The sequence below is a fragment of the Drosophila melanogaster genome, chromosome 3R (genome assembly GCF_000001215.4).
Source record: "Drosophila melanogaster chromosome 3R".
Lineage (NCBI taxonomy): Eukaryota > Metazoa > Arthropoda > Insecta > Diptera > Drosophilidae > Drosophila > Drosophila melanogaster.
In genome coordinates this window covers 6,616,468-6,633,578 of record NT_033777.3, presented here as the reverse complement: position 1 = coordinate 6,633,578, position 17,111 = coordinate 6,616,468, and the positions used below count along the sequence as shown (strand labels likewise).

The following is a 17,111-nucleotide window of genomic DNA, read 5'->3' as shown; positions in this document are numbered from 1 at the left end:
CTCGTTAACAAAGGATACATATGTATCTCTTAGATATTTGGCTTTTGTGCTCCGTGCGCGCAATGTGCTCGGAGTTTTTCTTATTCCCCGATGCTTGACTGGATTTAAATGCCGAATTGTCAATGCAGCACACAGCATTCCGAGCGCAGGACATGTGCTCACCTGTATCTGTATCTGTAGCCGTAGCTGTATCTCCCGAGTGCGAGGGTGTAATCACTTGTACTTAATATGCAGATGATGACAATGTGACAATCAAACCGATTCCAGGTCGCCTGGCATTGCAGGGTCTCAGCCCTCCGTCGCCTGATGTTATGGGAATCGAATTATTATTATCATTGTTATCGTTATCGTAAAAGCAAAGCCAGAATGCGCATTTTCCCGTTTCCTTCGATGGCAGATTCGCCCGGGGCATAAACGCATTAGAGCCTGCCTTGTCGACACTTTGAATTCTAAAAAGGCAATTTGTTTGCATTATGATTCCTATCTTTCTGTTCGAATGGTTTGTTTTCATTTTACATTTTTAATGAAAATAAAATATTGGCTAATTCAGAGATTTTAGTCTAGAAAGAAGGTCTAAATAGTGGTATAACTTTATAATCGCTAATATACCGAACATATTACGTAAAGCCCATAACGATTTCATTTCTTGCACTCACCTGAACTCCGTTAATCGTATGAATAAGGAGTGTAGTGCCTGTATATTTGCCGCTCAAAAAAACACAAATTAATGCCTTAATAGCTGTGGTTAATCATATTTGTAACCGGCGAAGCGTCGAAGACCAATCCCATTGTAAAAAGTTGGCCCTTTTTTAGGTTTCACCCACGCTCTCATAGCGGTCATTTCATTTGGAAAATGCACATCATCATCTGGCATGTGTTAATGCACTGGGCGGAGGACGGAATGCAGCTGAGTTTGCGGTATAACTTCATAAAAATGCCAACCGGTTGCATTGCAAGATTTACTGCAGTCGGCAAAAAGTGCGGAGGAAAGCAAACCGTTGCCAGTCAAAAGTTTTGCTGCGATAAATGGACTGACGAACGCGAAAGGATAACAGCAGGATATATCGTTCAGGAATACAAATGTGGGGAGCATGTTTGTTTTTGCCCAATTTGTTGCTGCCCTTTTGCGTTTTTGCTCTGTGGCATTGTTTTTTGGTGGGAGCACACTCGAGCCACAAAAGCGAAGAAAAAAAGGAGCAGGGATCGTTGGCCCTCGCAATTTTAACTGAAGTGCAACAGGAGGCCGCGTGTTAATGCTGAAAAAGGACAACAAGCCAAGGACCCTTTTGCAGCAAAGTGGCGAAGTCGTGACGAACTCTGAACTCCAGTGAAAAAAGGAAAAAACGGAGAAGCAGTGGGACAGCTCCCAGCTGGATGTCGCGGTCACTTTTCATGCTTTCTACTGAGCCTTTTCAGATCCCTTTTTCATTATCCCGGACCGGGCTCGTGCTGAATTTTCTGAGGCGGGCCAGCAACGAAAAGTCTGGGGTGAAAGTCACGCGCTGAATTTAATGCCCAGCCAATGCCCCGAAAACGAGGCGTGTCAATGACTCTGGGTCACCAAATTGTTGTGCCAAGCAATCCGATTTCTGGCATCTCTCTGATTGCCCCACACACAACTTGATGGCCAACTTTCAGTTCTGCGCTCTCGATTTCGAGGTTACCCATACGCCCCGTCGCACGCGCAGCAATTGATAGATGGTTAGAAATCTGTGGCAGGCCCAATGTCAGAGGAAGGCAACCGCAGTATAGAACTTGTAGTGTCTCGTCTTAGAAATGTTCTTAAACAATTCGCCCAACTGTCGGAGAACTGCCACAAAATTCCAGCTGACAGGATTGGTTTCTGCGGAGAACAAGGCATTTGGATATCACATCCGTTATATAGTTTCTACTTTATGTTTGGTAATTATTCTGAATCTACCAACTTGCGATTGGCCCATTTCGTATATGTAATGGGCTTAATGCTAACAACAATCCAAAAGCAAAGTAATGCATTTTTTCGAAGCCAATTTTAGTCCGACAGTTTTCGAGGACCAAATTTGCTATTATTTTTCCATAGGTTCCCTTTAACAAACTTACGTTTGAAATTCGTTTTCTTTCATCTCCCACCTCCATAGATATAATTTTTGGGGGAACTTAATTAGAATTTTGCTGAGTCTGTGAGTTTTTCTTGTTTTGCCTCCGGTGCCCGCATATGTTGCGCAAATTTAATTGCTCTACAAAGCCGCAAAATAGACAAACAAAAGTTCCCGCACCGCCCACACACAATCGAAAAGCATTTGGAAGGAGTTGAACATGAACACAAGACACAGATTTCGGGACAAAAAACAAAACAGTGGAGCCCGCAGTGGCAGTCGCAGTCTGCGGAGGCAATTTCAACTTTTCCCAGTGTGTACTTAATGGAAAATGACTTTATTGTAAGCCGGCTTGCAGGCCTCTAAGCGCCAATTTTCAACACTTGCGCTATTTTATGAAAGCTTTCCTTAGCAGGCTGAGAATGTATACAATTATGCAAAATACGAAGAATTTTCCACAAGGAACAGCCTCCTTTCTTTCTTTTAATATAAACCTTCTGGCGGAAACATAGACTCAATGTTGTGGCAGTACGCCACCAGTGATCTGTCCTTGTCATCCGGGAATATTTTACCCAAAAACTCGAGCAATCCAGGCTGATTCTGTACAATTTCGGCGTACTCTTCAAACGCTATCACCCCATCCTTGTCAGTGTCGAATTTTCCGAATATGAACTCGCACATGTCCTGCTCGGAAACGGTGCTGAAATGCAAGCATAATTGTCAATAATGTCAGTACACTCACCGCTCGCAATTCGTTGACCTCGTCGTCGTCATCGCCAGTGAAGAATTGTTCAATGGCCACGCCGACCACCTCGCGATTCAGAACCACAGCACCACCGCTTGTATAAACCTGTAGTCCATGGGGAAATTTAATAAAGGAGTAGCCACGATTTCGGAGCAACCACCTCAAATGCGAACTTCATTCGCTCCTGCAGACTTCCGTTGAAGAACACACAGAACAGCCGCATCCAGGCTTCTGGAGAGACTGATCGGCCATCCTGCGTGATATTCATCGAAATCCGGTCGATGATGGTCACGTCGAAGATCCCAAAGCTGACGAGGAATAGATTGTACAGCTGGCTGGTGGACATCATGCGGGACCTGTTGTTCAGGGCGTACTTGTAAAACACGATCAGCAAGCTGACCACTTCGTTGGTGGAAAACTCCGTGGAGGCAGCGAAGCTCTTGATCAAAGTACTGTACATGGTGAGGAACTTGTTGTTGGCCATGTCGTCCAGGGTAAGGTCGATGCGGTTCATTGTGTTTTTTAATGGCAATGGTAAACAAGTAATTATTATTTAAAATGTTTTTTAAGAGAGTACTGTGTAATGGGGCGTGTGTTTCGGGTGTGTGATGAAAATGCCTAACTTATGAGGCTCTGGCCTGCTTAAAAGGGTGAGGGTTATGCAAGACAAATTGCAAATAGATTGGGTAAGTCGCAGCCGCAGCCTAAGGATTCGCCGGGAATGTAACTGGCGCAATTTAAAAGCGATAAAACAACGCCGCGACATAAAAAATACATCAGCCACGCTACATGGACTACATCTGTCCCCCATTTCGAATAAATATTTGAAACAAACCCGCCTGATGAAACACACAAAGGCTGAGAAAAAAGCTGAAAGCTGTGCGCATGAGAAACGCGAATATAATAATCCAAACAAAAGCGCTGAGATGGGTGTAAAGCCTTCCATGTGGAAATTCGTCGGAAATGGCTGTGTAGCCATTTTGTTTGGGGTAACAAATGTTCGGAATCTCCTTCCCTTTGTTGTATAATTGTATGCCCCCTTCGAAACACACTCACGCAAGCACACACTCACACGTGCCACGCCCACCGAAATACCAAAAAAAATGAGGAGGCGGCTGAGCAGCTCGACACGGCATAATAACAATAAAATAAGAGTGGATGATGAAGGAGAGAGGGCGGCAAGGATTCACGCTCCTTAATGTCTCCACAGTTGACATCGCCAAGTGTTGGCGGATTTACAGGCAAGTTGGGCTGGATTTTGGTATGGACTTTTGATTGATATATTTTACGTACGGTGTTTGGAAGAGACTTACGGCATAAATTTGTTAAGCAAGACAAATGGCGCGGAAGCGAAATTGGAAACATTTTAATTCTCATAAAACGCTTAAAGAGGGCAACCATATATTTTGTATTTTTGAAATCCAGAAAAGCAGGCGAAGGAAACATATGCCAGCTGCACTAGACATATCCATTAAATCATTGTAACTCCTTAATCGATAATCAAACAATATCATATATCCAGTAGTAAATCAAAGTAAAGAGTAAATCACCGTGAGCTTCCCTGAACCATGGAAAACCTAGACTCCACTGTCGATAGCACCGAGAACAGCAAGTTCTCGGCCCTGTACGGTGGATTGATTAAGGAGATCGCTGCAACCTCGAAGATGTCCACCTTGGACATCACCTGTTTGCTTTGCGTTTACTACAAGTTCGTCAGGTTCAACGGACCTGGCGCCAAACAGATGAAGAAGAATCAGTTCTACCAGATCTACTTGGTGCTCTTCAACGTGGCCAATGTTCAGGTGATTGAACGCTCCCTTCTGGCCATCACCAAGGATACCAAGTACGTGAGTCCCCGTGCCTGGGTTGATCTCTTTGAGCTGTACACCACAGAGGATCTGGAGCGCCGTATGAAGTTTGCCTTTGAAGTGGGTAATGGATTGTTAAGCATTTCTAGAAGGCTCTAATAGGGTTCTTTATTAGGTTTATGACACCAAGAACACCGGAGTTATCGATCGCGAGCAGGTGGGCGTGGCATGCGAGAAATTCTTCCACGAAGGCGACGACGAAGATGAACTAATTGAGCTCAGAGCGGTAAGCTTGCTTATCAATTTAGAATAATTTAATAAATTTACTCCTCACAGGACATGACTGAATTTATTATGAAGAAGTTTGATGTAGACAAGGATGGAGTCATTTCGTTTGAGGACTACTCCTCGGTTGTTTCACAACAACCCGTTTTGGTTGAGTTCTTGGGCTGGCTATTTCCATCGAACGAAGAAAGGGATCTTATGGCCCATGTTATCAACATGGACTCCATGCTCAATTATTGTAATCCGGACGCAAAATAGGCTTGTCGTTTGATTAAGCTTGATTATCCCACTGTGATAATAATCGAACGACAAACGACAATGAATGAGGACCAAAAGGATGCCGCCAAAGTAGTTGATCAAAATTTTTGTATGATTTCAAATTAATCATTTTTATAAGCATGATATATCAAATTTCCACCAACACTTTGAAAATAAAGCAAAATGTTTCGCGTGAGCTGTCTTAAAAGGACTTGCGATTGGTTCTTGTGTTAACTTGGTTTATATAAGGCGATAGAGTGGGCGACTCTTTATGTGAACTAGCAGACACTGCGTATGCATCATAAGCTCTCCAAAATCTCTGTTCACATTCTGCACGGGGCTCTGATCAAGTGGATATGCACACTTTAAAGAATACTGTATGGGTAACGGCGCTATGAGCCGTTTTGGATACTTATATAATTCCGATAGCCAAAAACGAAAAAATGCGACGCAGGAGCCTTTGAACTTATACGAAATAGTTTTTAAACATTGTTATTCAAAATCCATCTGCCAACCCGAACATAACACAAAAATCACAAAAAAAAAAAAAAATTAGAAAAAGAAAACACACACAAAAAAAAAGTTTCAAAATAAGGAAAAAAATAACAAAAAAAACTTTACAAGGAAATAAAAAACATTAAAAAGAATTTAGTTATGGAAAACCTAGACGCCACCATAGATAGCATGGAGAACAGTCGGTTTGCAGCGCTCTACGGGAGTTTGATCAAGGAGTTAACCCTAACTTCGGAGTTGTCCCAGACGGACATCACCTGTTTGCTCGTCGTTTATTACAAGTTCTCAAAGGCCAACGGACCGCAGTGCAAGCAGATGACCAAGAAGCAGTTCTATCAGATCTTCTTGGTGCTCTTCAACGTGGCCAGTGTCCAGGTGATCGAACGCACTCTGCTCGCGATCACAAAAGATACGAAATATGTCAGTCCCAGGGCCTGGATCCACCTCTTCGATCTCTACACAACCAATGACATTCAAGTGCGAATGCGATTTGCTTTCGAGGTCAGTCCTGCTATCCTTAAGTAAATTTGTATCGAAAATACGTTTTCCCATAGGTCTATGATACCAAAGGCACTGGCGTTATTGATCGCGAGCAAGTTGGCACGGCTTGTGAAAAATTTTTTTACGGCGAAGACGAAGATGAACTTAATGAACTTAAGGCGGTAAGTAAACATAATTACTCTTTAATCGTAGTAGTAATTAAAACAGTTTAATGGATATTACTAATTAACTATCTGTCTGATTGTTTAGGATATGACCGAGTTCCTAATGAAGAAGTTTGATCTGGACAAGGACGGAGTCATTTCCTACGAGGACTATTCTACTGTCGTGGAACAGCAGCCAATTTTAGTGGAGTTCTTAGGTTGGTTATTTCCATCAAAAGAGGACAAAGATCTTATGGCCCATTGCATTAACCTGCAACTTAAAATGAATTAAATATAATGTTGGTGGTCTTGAAAAAGTGTTTACTGAATAGTTTCCTTTTATCGAATGCTAGAAATCCACCCTGAAAAGGCATCTAAACATTGAGCGACACGTTATTTTTAAATTTAGGCCTTAAAATGCCAATCTTAAATATTGCTCTTGACCAGCAGCATCTGAATTAAAGCGATAACTCCTGCCGTGGCTTATAGTGGCCTAAGCTCACCTTCACTTCGGGCATTTGTGGTCGGCTGGGGTCCTCGACCCAGTTGAAGGCATCTCATAATTATATGATTCACCACAGCCACACATTCCACAGTGGATAGTATTGCAGTGCCTGTCGGAAGTGGAAGTCGGTTAAGTAGCTCATTAACTTCAATACGTTTGATTACATTACGTACGGTTTTGTGCGGTGTTCAGGCCAAACAATTTGAGAATTGTGTGTAATGTGCTCTGGCTTTTCCGCCTGCCCTCTTCATCTGATAATTTGCCCGATTCAATTGGCATTTGCAAGTATTTGGGACACGGCTAAGCCACTGAATGCTCACGTATTTGCCATGATTTGGCATTTATGCAGTGGCATTATGTGATTCGAATTGATTTACATTAATTGCTGCCAGCGGGCGGCTTAGTTTCGCACCAAATACCCAAAAATCTGCACTCGACACCATAGTTAAGTCACAGCAACTTCTAGTTTCATTTAAACTACGAAAACGGATTGTCTTGATCGACTCGCCTGGCTGCAGTTGACAACTTCCAGTCTGGAAACCCCTTATCAACGGTCTAAGCCAGGATGTGGCCTCAGGACTTGAGTTGGCCAGAACTCCTGGCCCTCCCAGTTGGCCTTTTGTTGAACAGTCCGCCGTCAACATGTTTGAGTCTCGCTGGCATCAACATTAATTATCCCTGATAGTAATCATGCAATTTGTACGTGAGCCTGAGCCTCAACCGAGCTAGCGCTCCTCCGGCCATCGGCATCCATGCTGCGGTCTTTATTGTGGCATTAACAGCAGCATCCGCATGGCCTGCAGCCCCGGCAGCATCATTACGCTCATTATTGTCGTCAAAGGCGTGCAGGGCGTTCCGTCGGAGGCCAGGAGAACCGTGGAACCGGAGAACCAGTGAGGTGGAGACCAGCAGACCTGGAGGAGTGGCAATCGGTCTGGAGATCCGGGGACAATGCGCGTTTGATGAATTGCATTAGGACATGTATGTAATTATAATGAATTAACCCGGGTGGGCATGTGGTGCCCAGCAATTTAAAGGACAGATGAGTAAAATGGAGCTTATGGGACTCGATACCTTTGCTTTTAAAGGTGTAGTTAATATTTCTAAAGACTGATGGATTATTTTTCTTCTATGTTTTATTTTCTAAAAATTAAATACAACATGGTACAACAACACTTCCAATGAAAAATATACTTCAACTTAATCATCTGGAATTTACTCCCACAGAAACAAACATTTAAATGTAGCTTAAACATGGGGCTCATCACCTAGAATACACCCAAGAAACCCCAATTTCCAAAGTGTATCTCGGAAATCTAACCGCAGTCCGATTGTCCATTGACAATCCTTGGTGATGGCGACAAGTGACTTTTGGGCTATCAATGACCAAGCCGAGTTGGGAAAGCAAACAAACCATTTAGCTCAGTGGACAATGCAAACTTTGGGGCCAAACGGGGCGGAAAAGTCGACCCGCTGCAATTTTCGATTAAAATTCCAGTTTGCAATTCAATTAAACACTAATTAAAAGACATTTTTCCGCCAAGCGTTCCCTTTGACAACTTGCCTCACTCACTCGCCACTGCCACTGCCAGTGCCACTTTCTCCACTCTACCCCGGAGAAATGTCCGTTTTGTCTCGGGCTTTTCCCCGGGGATCTGGGGCTGTCAAAGCGGCAACGGAAGTTAGGCCACCCACTCGGGATAAGGCGACTCGACAAATGCGCACAAACTGTGATAAATGAAGGCGAATCGAGGGGCCACTAGGTGTAGAAAGATGTAGGACGAGGGTGGGGCGGGTCCTAGCATAATGAATGCCATGGAAGAGCCGGCAAGATAAAACACAAGGAAAACGAACCGAAGCAAAGGGGAACAGACTGGAGGCCAAGGAATCAAAGCCAAGTATTTTTTGCTGCATTTCTGCACCGGCTTTTGGCTTTGACTTTCTCTGTGACAGTGTAAGCGACTGAGTTAATTTCTGGCCTTTTCAAAGGTTCACGGAATTTGAGTTCGTTAAAGTAAATTTCATCTCCGCATCTTTTTCGTCCTCATACTCGTCCTCTCACTATTCCGGGTGGCAACTACTTTGTGGCAAATTGAGAAGGGAAACACAAACAAGCCCGGTTAAAAGGCAATAGCGTTTGTCAATTGTATCTCAAGCAGTGGCTGAAAAACTGTGTGTTTTTCTACTACAGAACTTTTCTGAAAACACTTTAAAGGAGGTCTGAAAGGAAGGACATCGGTCTTTAATGTGTTACTAAATTTGTTTAAGAGAATAATATAAATATTATTAATGATTATCAGGAAACTTTAACTTTAACTTTCTTAACAGAAATTACATTTTCAGAACTAATTTTCAGTTAGAAGTTTCAGAAGGTGTTAAGAGAGCGTTAATCCATCACCCATCCTCAAAATAAAAAAAATACCATCCTCATCAATATGGTATATTGTAATAAATTTACTGTAAATCCAAAAGCTAACTTACTTTCTTATCTATCCAATCCTAAAAATCGATAATAATTACAGCATTCAATATGCTAATTATCAATTTCATTGACTAACAAGCGTACTGCATCGAATTAATTACCAGAGCTCAGAACTTTGGCTAATTACCCGCTATTTTGTGGCGAATTTTGCAATGCGATACAAAAATGTCGGCCAACTTAGAGCGACTAAGTAGAGCTCGCATCTGAGTGCAGCTCAAAGTCAGGAGACGTCAAAGGCGGAGCGCTTTCCATTATCCGCTTGACTGTGCTCGTCAAAGCTCGGAGCGGATGAACTGGCGGATGCATCCTGGCAGGAGTGGCGAGGGGGCTCGGGGACTAGGGGGCTCGAGGACCAGCGCCTTGTCCTGGCCAGAAATATTGGATGGCAATTTGTCGGAAACTGCTTAATTGCATCGCAGCTCAATTTTGCAACCCTTTGCCATTTTCACCGTTTTTTTGTGCTGTTCGTGCCAAACTTTTTTGCTCTCGACATCGAACGAGCTAAACGCCTGTGTATATATTTTCATTGACGGCTTAGTTGCATATGATTATGATAAAAGTTCAAATTATTGGCTATTTTTTGTGTTCCCGGCATAGCCAGAACATTTTTTAGCCCTGCCGCGACCTTCAGCCCTTCGAAAGTTTTATTTTCTTTTGTTGCCCTTGCAATTGCTATTTTTTACCCGGTGCTTCTCAGCGCACTGAGTCCGGCTAATGCCGTAATCCGATTTGGGATTGGAAATTCATAGAATTTTCAAAAAAAAAGAAAGCAAACAAAGGAAAATGGGAACAAAAAAAAAAAAAAAAAATACACACCAATAATAATTGCCAGGACATGGCAACGGCAATCCTCGATGGGGAAAATGCGGAAGTGGGTCCGCATAAATTTTGAACTAATTACAATTTCAGTGTCCGGCACATTCCCATGCACTCGCTGCAAACGAACAATCAATGTAAAAACTATAACAATTAAAAATACAAAAGTAAATACTAGAAAAAACGGGGCAAAGAAGCCACTTACGTGTTACGTGTTAAGCTTACGATTTGGTTAGGTAAGATTATTAAGTTGCATCTTTGCGTACCCTTACTTTAGTTTCCTTAAATTTTCATGAATTCCATTTTTACAAAAGTATTTTCTGGTAATATCAGTATTGGATTTTGTTTCTTAACAAAATTAGGGATACTTTATATTGATAGTTAAAAAGTAATCTTATTACCTTTATTTACCCATTCACAAAATCGATTCTTATAAACAGCATTCTAGGGTATATCAAACCAGGGCATCACGGAAAGATTACAGTTTTTGGGGAGTGCCCTTAATGGTTGGGACTTGGACCATGAACCCACACATTTCGATAGGGGAAGGAAGTGCTGGAGCTTTGTGTGTGCGTTTGGGCTTTTGGCTTTATGCTGTTAAACCCATTTGGTGGGCCGAATGCCGTCTGCTCGACCACAGTGGAAACTCATTAATTTATTCTTCGTTTCGTTTGTTGAACTTAAAATAACAGCGTTAATCCGCTTAGCGCTGCCATTCAACTAAAAACAACGCCGAGAACAACAGCTGGTGAAGGCTTTTCGTCTGGCTCAATCACTTGGTACACTTAAAAAAATAACCTTAAATATAGAGGCAAAAGAAAAATAAAATGTAAGTCTCGCCTGGCTTCATAGAATTGTAGAATAACTTATATATTTATTTATAGCTTATCTACCTCATGTTTTTGAGGTAGTTGTTGTATAGTTGTGCTGCCATCTCTTTCGCTGACTCAATTCCCGTCTCTTTCGCCGGCGGTGTTTCAGCATTCAGTGGACTGCGGTTTCTACTGGCAATGACGATGGCGATGGTGATGTGAATGGGTATGGCTATGACGATGACAGTGACAATGTCGCGCCGCCTACAAACAAAATGAATTAAGGAAACCGCAATGACATTGTTACAGTGGCAAACTCTGACACACTCACACCGAGGACTTATCCATAAGTGTGTGTGTGAGTGTGTGTGTGTGAGCCAGCTCTCAAGTTTTAAGCTGACTTCAAGTTGTTGGCGAACTCCAGGACAAGAAGTCAAGTAATGACCCGAAAGCCAATGGAGGAAGCACTTGGCAGTGGATTCAACTCGCAAATGCAAGTAAAACTTTAATCCACCGAAGATAAATTTCCGGAAATTCGTTACCTTCCTTAATATCAATACGGTGTTTCACGAGGAGCTCGAACTATTGAGCTCAGGGATCCAATTTTTGGGGTTTGCTTTTCTGCTAAGCTATAAAAAAATCTGGTAGGACCCAAACAAGCAGCTCTATATATATATATATATATATATATATATATATATATACATACATATGACTATATATATCCTGGCTTCACCTTTGTTTTGGGTTTGCCGAACAACTCAATGCGCATAATTTCATTTTTTCTCCATTTTCATGGGGGACTTGAAGCCCAGACTGTTGGGCCTCCTAAGACAATCGAAATTCGATAATATTCGTGTGGGAAAAAAGAAAACAACCAAATGGAAGCGATGGGGCTGTAACCAAAGAAAGTGCCGCAGGACACACAAACGGGTCAGCAAAAGGAGCAAGCCGGGTGCCAGAGCGAAAGCCCATCAAAATAAACTACAGCTTAGCTTTGAAATTCGATGACAGAAGGGGAAAATGTGGAGCCTGGAGGATGCGAAATAAAGAGTATAAAAAACAATGAAAATGCCCCGAATGCATGCTAAATAGAGAATTTACGTAAATGGATTTCTAGGCATTTTCGCATTTTAGCCTGGGAATTGAATATAAACTTTGTCCGTCTTGCTCTCCCTCTCTCTCCCTCTGTCTGTCTGTCTGTCCCTGTCTCTGAGTTTGTGTCCTTTTTCGTCCATCGCAGAGCAAGCCGACATGTGAGTGCGAGTGTGTATGGGTGTGCGGTGCGTGTGCGTGTGGTGTACCAACATTAATAGGCCAAGTTTAGGCAAAGATTTCGTTTTATTATGTGCAAATTTATGAAAGCCTTTGGGCCAGGACCCTAGCATTTTAATCGTTGCTCCTTGCTGCAAGCCCTGGCATTTATGTACTTATATACCCTGCCGGCAGCCCGCTGCTCTGCGATCCGGCCACTTTGCCAGCCAGTGGGCTGTGGTGAAGGAATAATTGGATATCCTTGTTACTTATTTACAGTCCTTCTCGGCACTGCACTGCAACTGCCCCACTCTGACAGCTCCGACTCGGACTTGGACTCTTGCAGCTCCGAGGGCTGCGACTGACGTTGACGTTTGTTAGCTTTTCAAAATGCTTTAAGTAAGTTTAATGGCTTCCCTAAGCTGTCCCGAAAGTGCTGCAAAGTATCCATGGCAATGGAGCAAGCTGGGCCGTAAATGTTTCACTAGATGGGCGTTTTTCATTTCCTACTAGGCAGCCATTTTATACACTATTTATTACCGTCTACTCATGTGAAATAATTTTGTGTCTATAATGTACCTGTTTTTTATTCGGAATAAACTTAAATGTACTTCATTTCAACCATAGTTTAATCAACAACTTATCTTAAATTAAATTGAATGGTTTGATAGTGATGTATTGAATGCAAGGATAGGTCCCAATAGTGAAGTATAAAAATGTACTGGACTACTAATAATATTTTCATTGGGATTAGATTAGAATTTATTAGATTTTTGTGCAGATATTTCTAACCTTTTATTATTAAGAGGCCCAATTATCATTAATTTTTAAAGGCAATTCGCTTTCTTTTGAGTTCTTTACTTTGTAGTACCCTTTACATATTCCCCATCACCTTTCCCAATAGCAAACATCTGTTGACTTTATTTATTATCCTGTGCAATCCACTGGGTCAATGATACGTGCCTCGGGCAGTGTGTCTTCCAATGCACTGTAAAATTCAGTTGATTGCTTCCCATGTTTGTATCCTCGTTTCCTCGTGCCGTCCACACCCGCTGCAGAAATCCGGCAGGATGACAAACAAAGACGCCAATTCCAGATATTTTTTTACCAACTCGCTGTGCTTCCGTGTTTAGCAGTTCTCGGCTTCCGCTGTTGCTTCACTTGCTCCCTGCTGCTCCTCGGAATGCTCCTCCGCCCGCACCCACATCCATACTATTCCGATGCGCTTTTCCAGCCCGCAGGATGTTGGCTGGGGACGAAGACGAGGTCGTTCAGCAGGGGCGACAATCTCAAATGGGAATTAGCGCGGTCTATAATAAGGATCGCCGACGCAATCGCCGGGCGCACAATCATTGGCCTGTGTAAACCTGCACTTACGAGTCCTGCATCCTGCGGAAACGCCACTGTGCATCCCAGCTGGGCGCAAATGGTGGCACGCTTTGTGGAGCTTTCGCCTCGCGGGCTAATTCCCAAATGGATGTTTAGTGTAAGTCGACCCACTTCGCCCCTTTCCTTTTACAGGGTACTCGAGGCACTAAGAGACTTACTATGGTTGCGGAATGATTTTAAAAACCAATGCATTACTTATGCTTCGGCGTATTAAATGTAGTAACTTATGGTAAATATGGTAACTTATGTATGGCCTATCAAATGTAGTAACTAAATAGGGCAAATACAAATCAACAATGATTTCTTAAATTATGAAAATTGGCCCAATCTTTTCGTCTTAAAATGCTTTTAGTGTCACAAAACCCTATTAAGAGAGTGGTTATTTTCTAGCTACAAATAATTTATTTTATAGCCATAAATCACTTATGCAGAATATGATGTAAGATGGAACGATTATGGTAGGAACGATTTTGACAGTTATTTCATTTGTTTTAAAAATTGATTGTCAACTACACGTTTTATAAAGGTAAAGAAATTCAATCATTAAGAAATAAATGTTTTATGTTATTGCCTTCTGATTCCTCTATTGACCAAGACCCACTATAAAGTACAGGGTATCCCACTGTTGGATCACTTCCCCTCAACCTTCTTGGGTGTCTCCACGCGGGCATTCCTGTCGCCAGTCGCCATTGTTCGCAGCTTTAGCCGCGTCCTCTTTATGTTTTGCTTAATTTCTCTTTCTCTTTCGCTTGCTTTTGTTTTTGTGGCGGCTTTGGGTCCAGTCTTGGATCCAGCGTAATTACGTTGCTTGTTATTGTTGACAAAGTCGCCATCGCCATCCCCGCCATTCCCGTGACCATTCCCAACGGCATCGCCATCGCCATCGAGTCCCTCCTTCACAGATTTAGAGACCCAACTCGAGTCGCACATTGTTGCTTATTTCTGCTTAAAACTTAATGACACTTTTAGTTAATTATCGCGGTGGATTTGCAAAATTAAGCGATTCGGGCATAATTACAAGGGATTATGTGGCCAGATTTTTTCCACTCCTCCCTTTAAGCCCACGATCGCAGTGGTTGAAGGACCTGGGACAGCAGATTTCCATTTTGATGGGGCATAAATTAATTCTGCCTTTTCGGTTAAACACAATTTGCCATTAATTTAAAAGGTTTGTTTTTAAAGTAGCTTGACTCTAAATATTTTACCACACCTTGGCCCTTTAACATTTTCCTCTCTTTGTCCTCTTTCTTGGCCAAGAGTGCAGCAAGGGCAACTTGAGCAAATAATTTGTGCGTTAAGCTTAACGCAAACCCACACAAAAAAGAGAAAACCTGAAACCGCAGGAGAAACTTTTTAGACAACAATTTCGCAAAACTTTTCACAAGTGCTGCAAGTCGTACCTCCAGCAGAGGAGAAGAAGGATGTTGGCAAAAATGCCAAATGTCGATGTGGATGTGGATGTGGCTGCAGATGCGAATGAGAATGCGGCAACTTGTATTTGCCCACTTAGACAACGAACGAGTTAAAATTTATAGGTATTTCGGCCAAAATCTCGCCGAGTATAAACCACTTAGGCTGGGGCCCCGAAATTGGGCGTGGCCAGCCACTTTTCGAGCATTCTCTTACCTCGAAGCAGCAGCACTTTTGGCTGCCGCTGCACTCGCAGCGCATAAATCAGCCATGAGGAGCAACCAAGTGGCAGGACCCCGGCTCACGCGTATGTGGTTATGTGAGTGTCCACGTTCGTGTTACCAAAAGGCAGGTGGCACAGCCGAAATGGTTCTTAAGACTGCCGAGATATGCTTAAATGCAGATGCGTGCAGTTGCAGCACTACCATACCCAGTGATTTTATTTCAGGATAAGTAAAGGTTTTAAGTGATGGTTAACTTTCTCTGCAAGCGTATTGAAACACATGATAGCAAAAATAATTTGGATTGGTCGGAATATAGGAACATAATTGAACATAATTATTATAAATATATTTCTAAGCATTGAATTTTAATTACGCTAGAATAAATAATAAAATAAAATTATATATTTTCATATTATATTCAACTGTACGCAATGCGATCGAAAACTAATCTTGCCATCTTACAAAAAACACCCTTTTAAAGCTGCTACCTGTACCGCCTCTCTTGGACCGTCTTAAGCTTTTTGTTTTAAGTTAAACTTTGCATGTACTTCAGTGTGCTCGCTTCTCACTACATTGCCTTTTAAGCGGAAATATTGAAGGCAAACTATAAATATAGTGAATAACAATAAATTGTGAAAACCAGCAAACAAACAACAGCAACATACAAAGGTCCTGGAGCCAGGAGAGCACTTACCCGTAGGCTTCAGGCAAACATAAAGAAGATTTCATTTAATTTCTGTGGTCATCCAGCTGGAGTGGTCTGGCTCGCCTTTTCGAGTGCTCGAGTGGCGGGAAAAAATCAGCATAGAACTGCATCGAAAGGGGTGGCAAAAATGGGGTAACAGGTGGGGGCGGATGGTGGTGCGGGGGCCTGTAAGTGGATCCAGATCCAACATGAGTTGCATTTGCATGCAAAGAGCTTTTACTGTTCTTCTGCCGTTGTCATTTCTTTATTGCACTCCTGCCCCACTGAAAGGATACCACACACACACACACACACACACACGCGCACATGAATGAATGTCCAGCCGCTTATGCATACAACTTTGTCATGTATGTGTGGGATGACAGGCTATTTAATAGTTACCTGTTCTTTGGCCAAACTGCTCCTCATCTTCCGCAATGAAGTTTGCGAAACTTCCGAAGAATAGCTTTGAAATGTGGAATGGAAGGAATTTCTGAATGCGGTCTGACTCTGTGGATGCAAGTATGTTACGCAAACAAAGCATAAACCACTTTTAGTTGATAACATCGACGAATGTTGCATTTTCGTAGCCTACTTTTTGGCTTACTCGAGTGAGTGGATTACAAATAAAACAAATGCTGTAATAAACGTATGCGAATGTGTCTGTTGGATTACTCTTCTATTTGAAAGGAAAATGGTAGCAGGTAGTCAAAGAGCTTAGGATGAACCTAAACATACTCAATTCAATTAATTCGATCTGAAATTATCAAAGAGATTTTACCAGCTATATTTGATATTCCGTAGCACTGTTCAAAGGCCATAACGCCATAATCCTAGTGAAATGGCTGCCAGGCGATATGTGCGTCCCATCTGTGCTTTCTTAGCAACCCATGAGCTGGGTGATATGGGATATATTCGCACATGGACATGGAACGTACATATATGGTCTGTCATATTTGCCCGGAGAAACTGACCCCATACCTGAATATATGTTGAGGTTGCATTAAACGACATAACAATCTGTTCCCGCTGAAAAGTCCTTGCTGTTGCTCCTTTTACTCTCCTCAAGCTGTTTGCCTATTTTGCGAATTTGTTATTGTCAGGTTATCGATGATGAAGTGCCATATGAATTATTTAAATCCTCCAGCCAGCATCACTTACTATTTCCTGTGTAATTCAGTTGTTATATTTGGAGTATCACTAACC

At 42.3% G+C, this 17,111-nt stretch overlaps 3 protein-coding genes across 4 annotated transcripts; 2 read left to right on the top strand and 1 right to left on the bottom strand.

Moving 5' to 3' along the window:
- Positions 1–2,394: 2,394 nt before the first annotated feature.
- Positions 2,395–3,428, bottom strand: sunz (sungrazer). Its single transcript, NM_141416.6, has 3 exons — positions 2,981–3,428; positions 2,818–2,925; positions 2,395–2,759 (listed from the first exon to the last, which is right to left on the bottom strand). The coding sequence occupies exons 1-3, from the start codon at positions 3,332–3,334 to the stop codon at positions 2,559–2,561; spliced, it is 663 nt and encodes a 220-aa protein (NP_649673.1). The 5' UTR covers positions 3,335–3,428; the 3' UTR covers positions 2,395–2,558.
- An 829-nt stretch (positions 3,429–4,257) lies between these two features.
- CG15177 (uncharacterized protein) lies at positions 4,258–5,375 on the top strand. Of its 2 annotated transcripts, none has more exons than NM_001275394.1 (3): positions 4,258–4,748; positions 4,804–4,914; positions 4,989–5,375. In NM_001275394.1, exons 1-3 carry the CDS (start codon positions 4,389–4,391, stop codon positions 5,169–5,171), a joined length of 654 nt encoding a protein of 217 aa, NP_001262323.1. In that variant the 5' UTR covers positions 4,258–4,388; the 3' UTR covers positions 5,172–5,375. The 2 variants fall into 2 exon arrangements, with proteins under 2 accessions (NP_001262323.1, NP_649672.1); NM_141415.2 differs by having other exon boundaries at positions 4,965–5,375.
- Positions 5,376–5,678: 303 nt separating this feature from the next.
- Positions 5,679–6,649, top strand: sowi (solwind). Its single transcript, NM_141414.2, has 3 exons — positions 5,679–6,185; positions 6,239–6,346; positions 6,435–6,649. The coding sequence occupies exons 1-3, from the start codon at positions 5,826–5,828 to the stop codon at positions 6,618–6,620; spliced, it is 654 nt and encodes a 217-aa protein (NP_649671.2). The 5' UTR covers positions 5,679–5,825; the 3' UTR covers positions 6,621–6,649.
- The last annotated feature ends 10,462 nt before the right edge of the window (positions 6,650–17,111 follow it).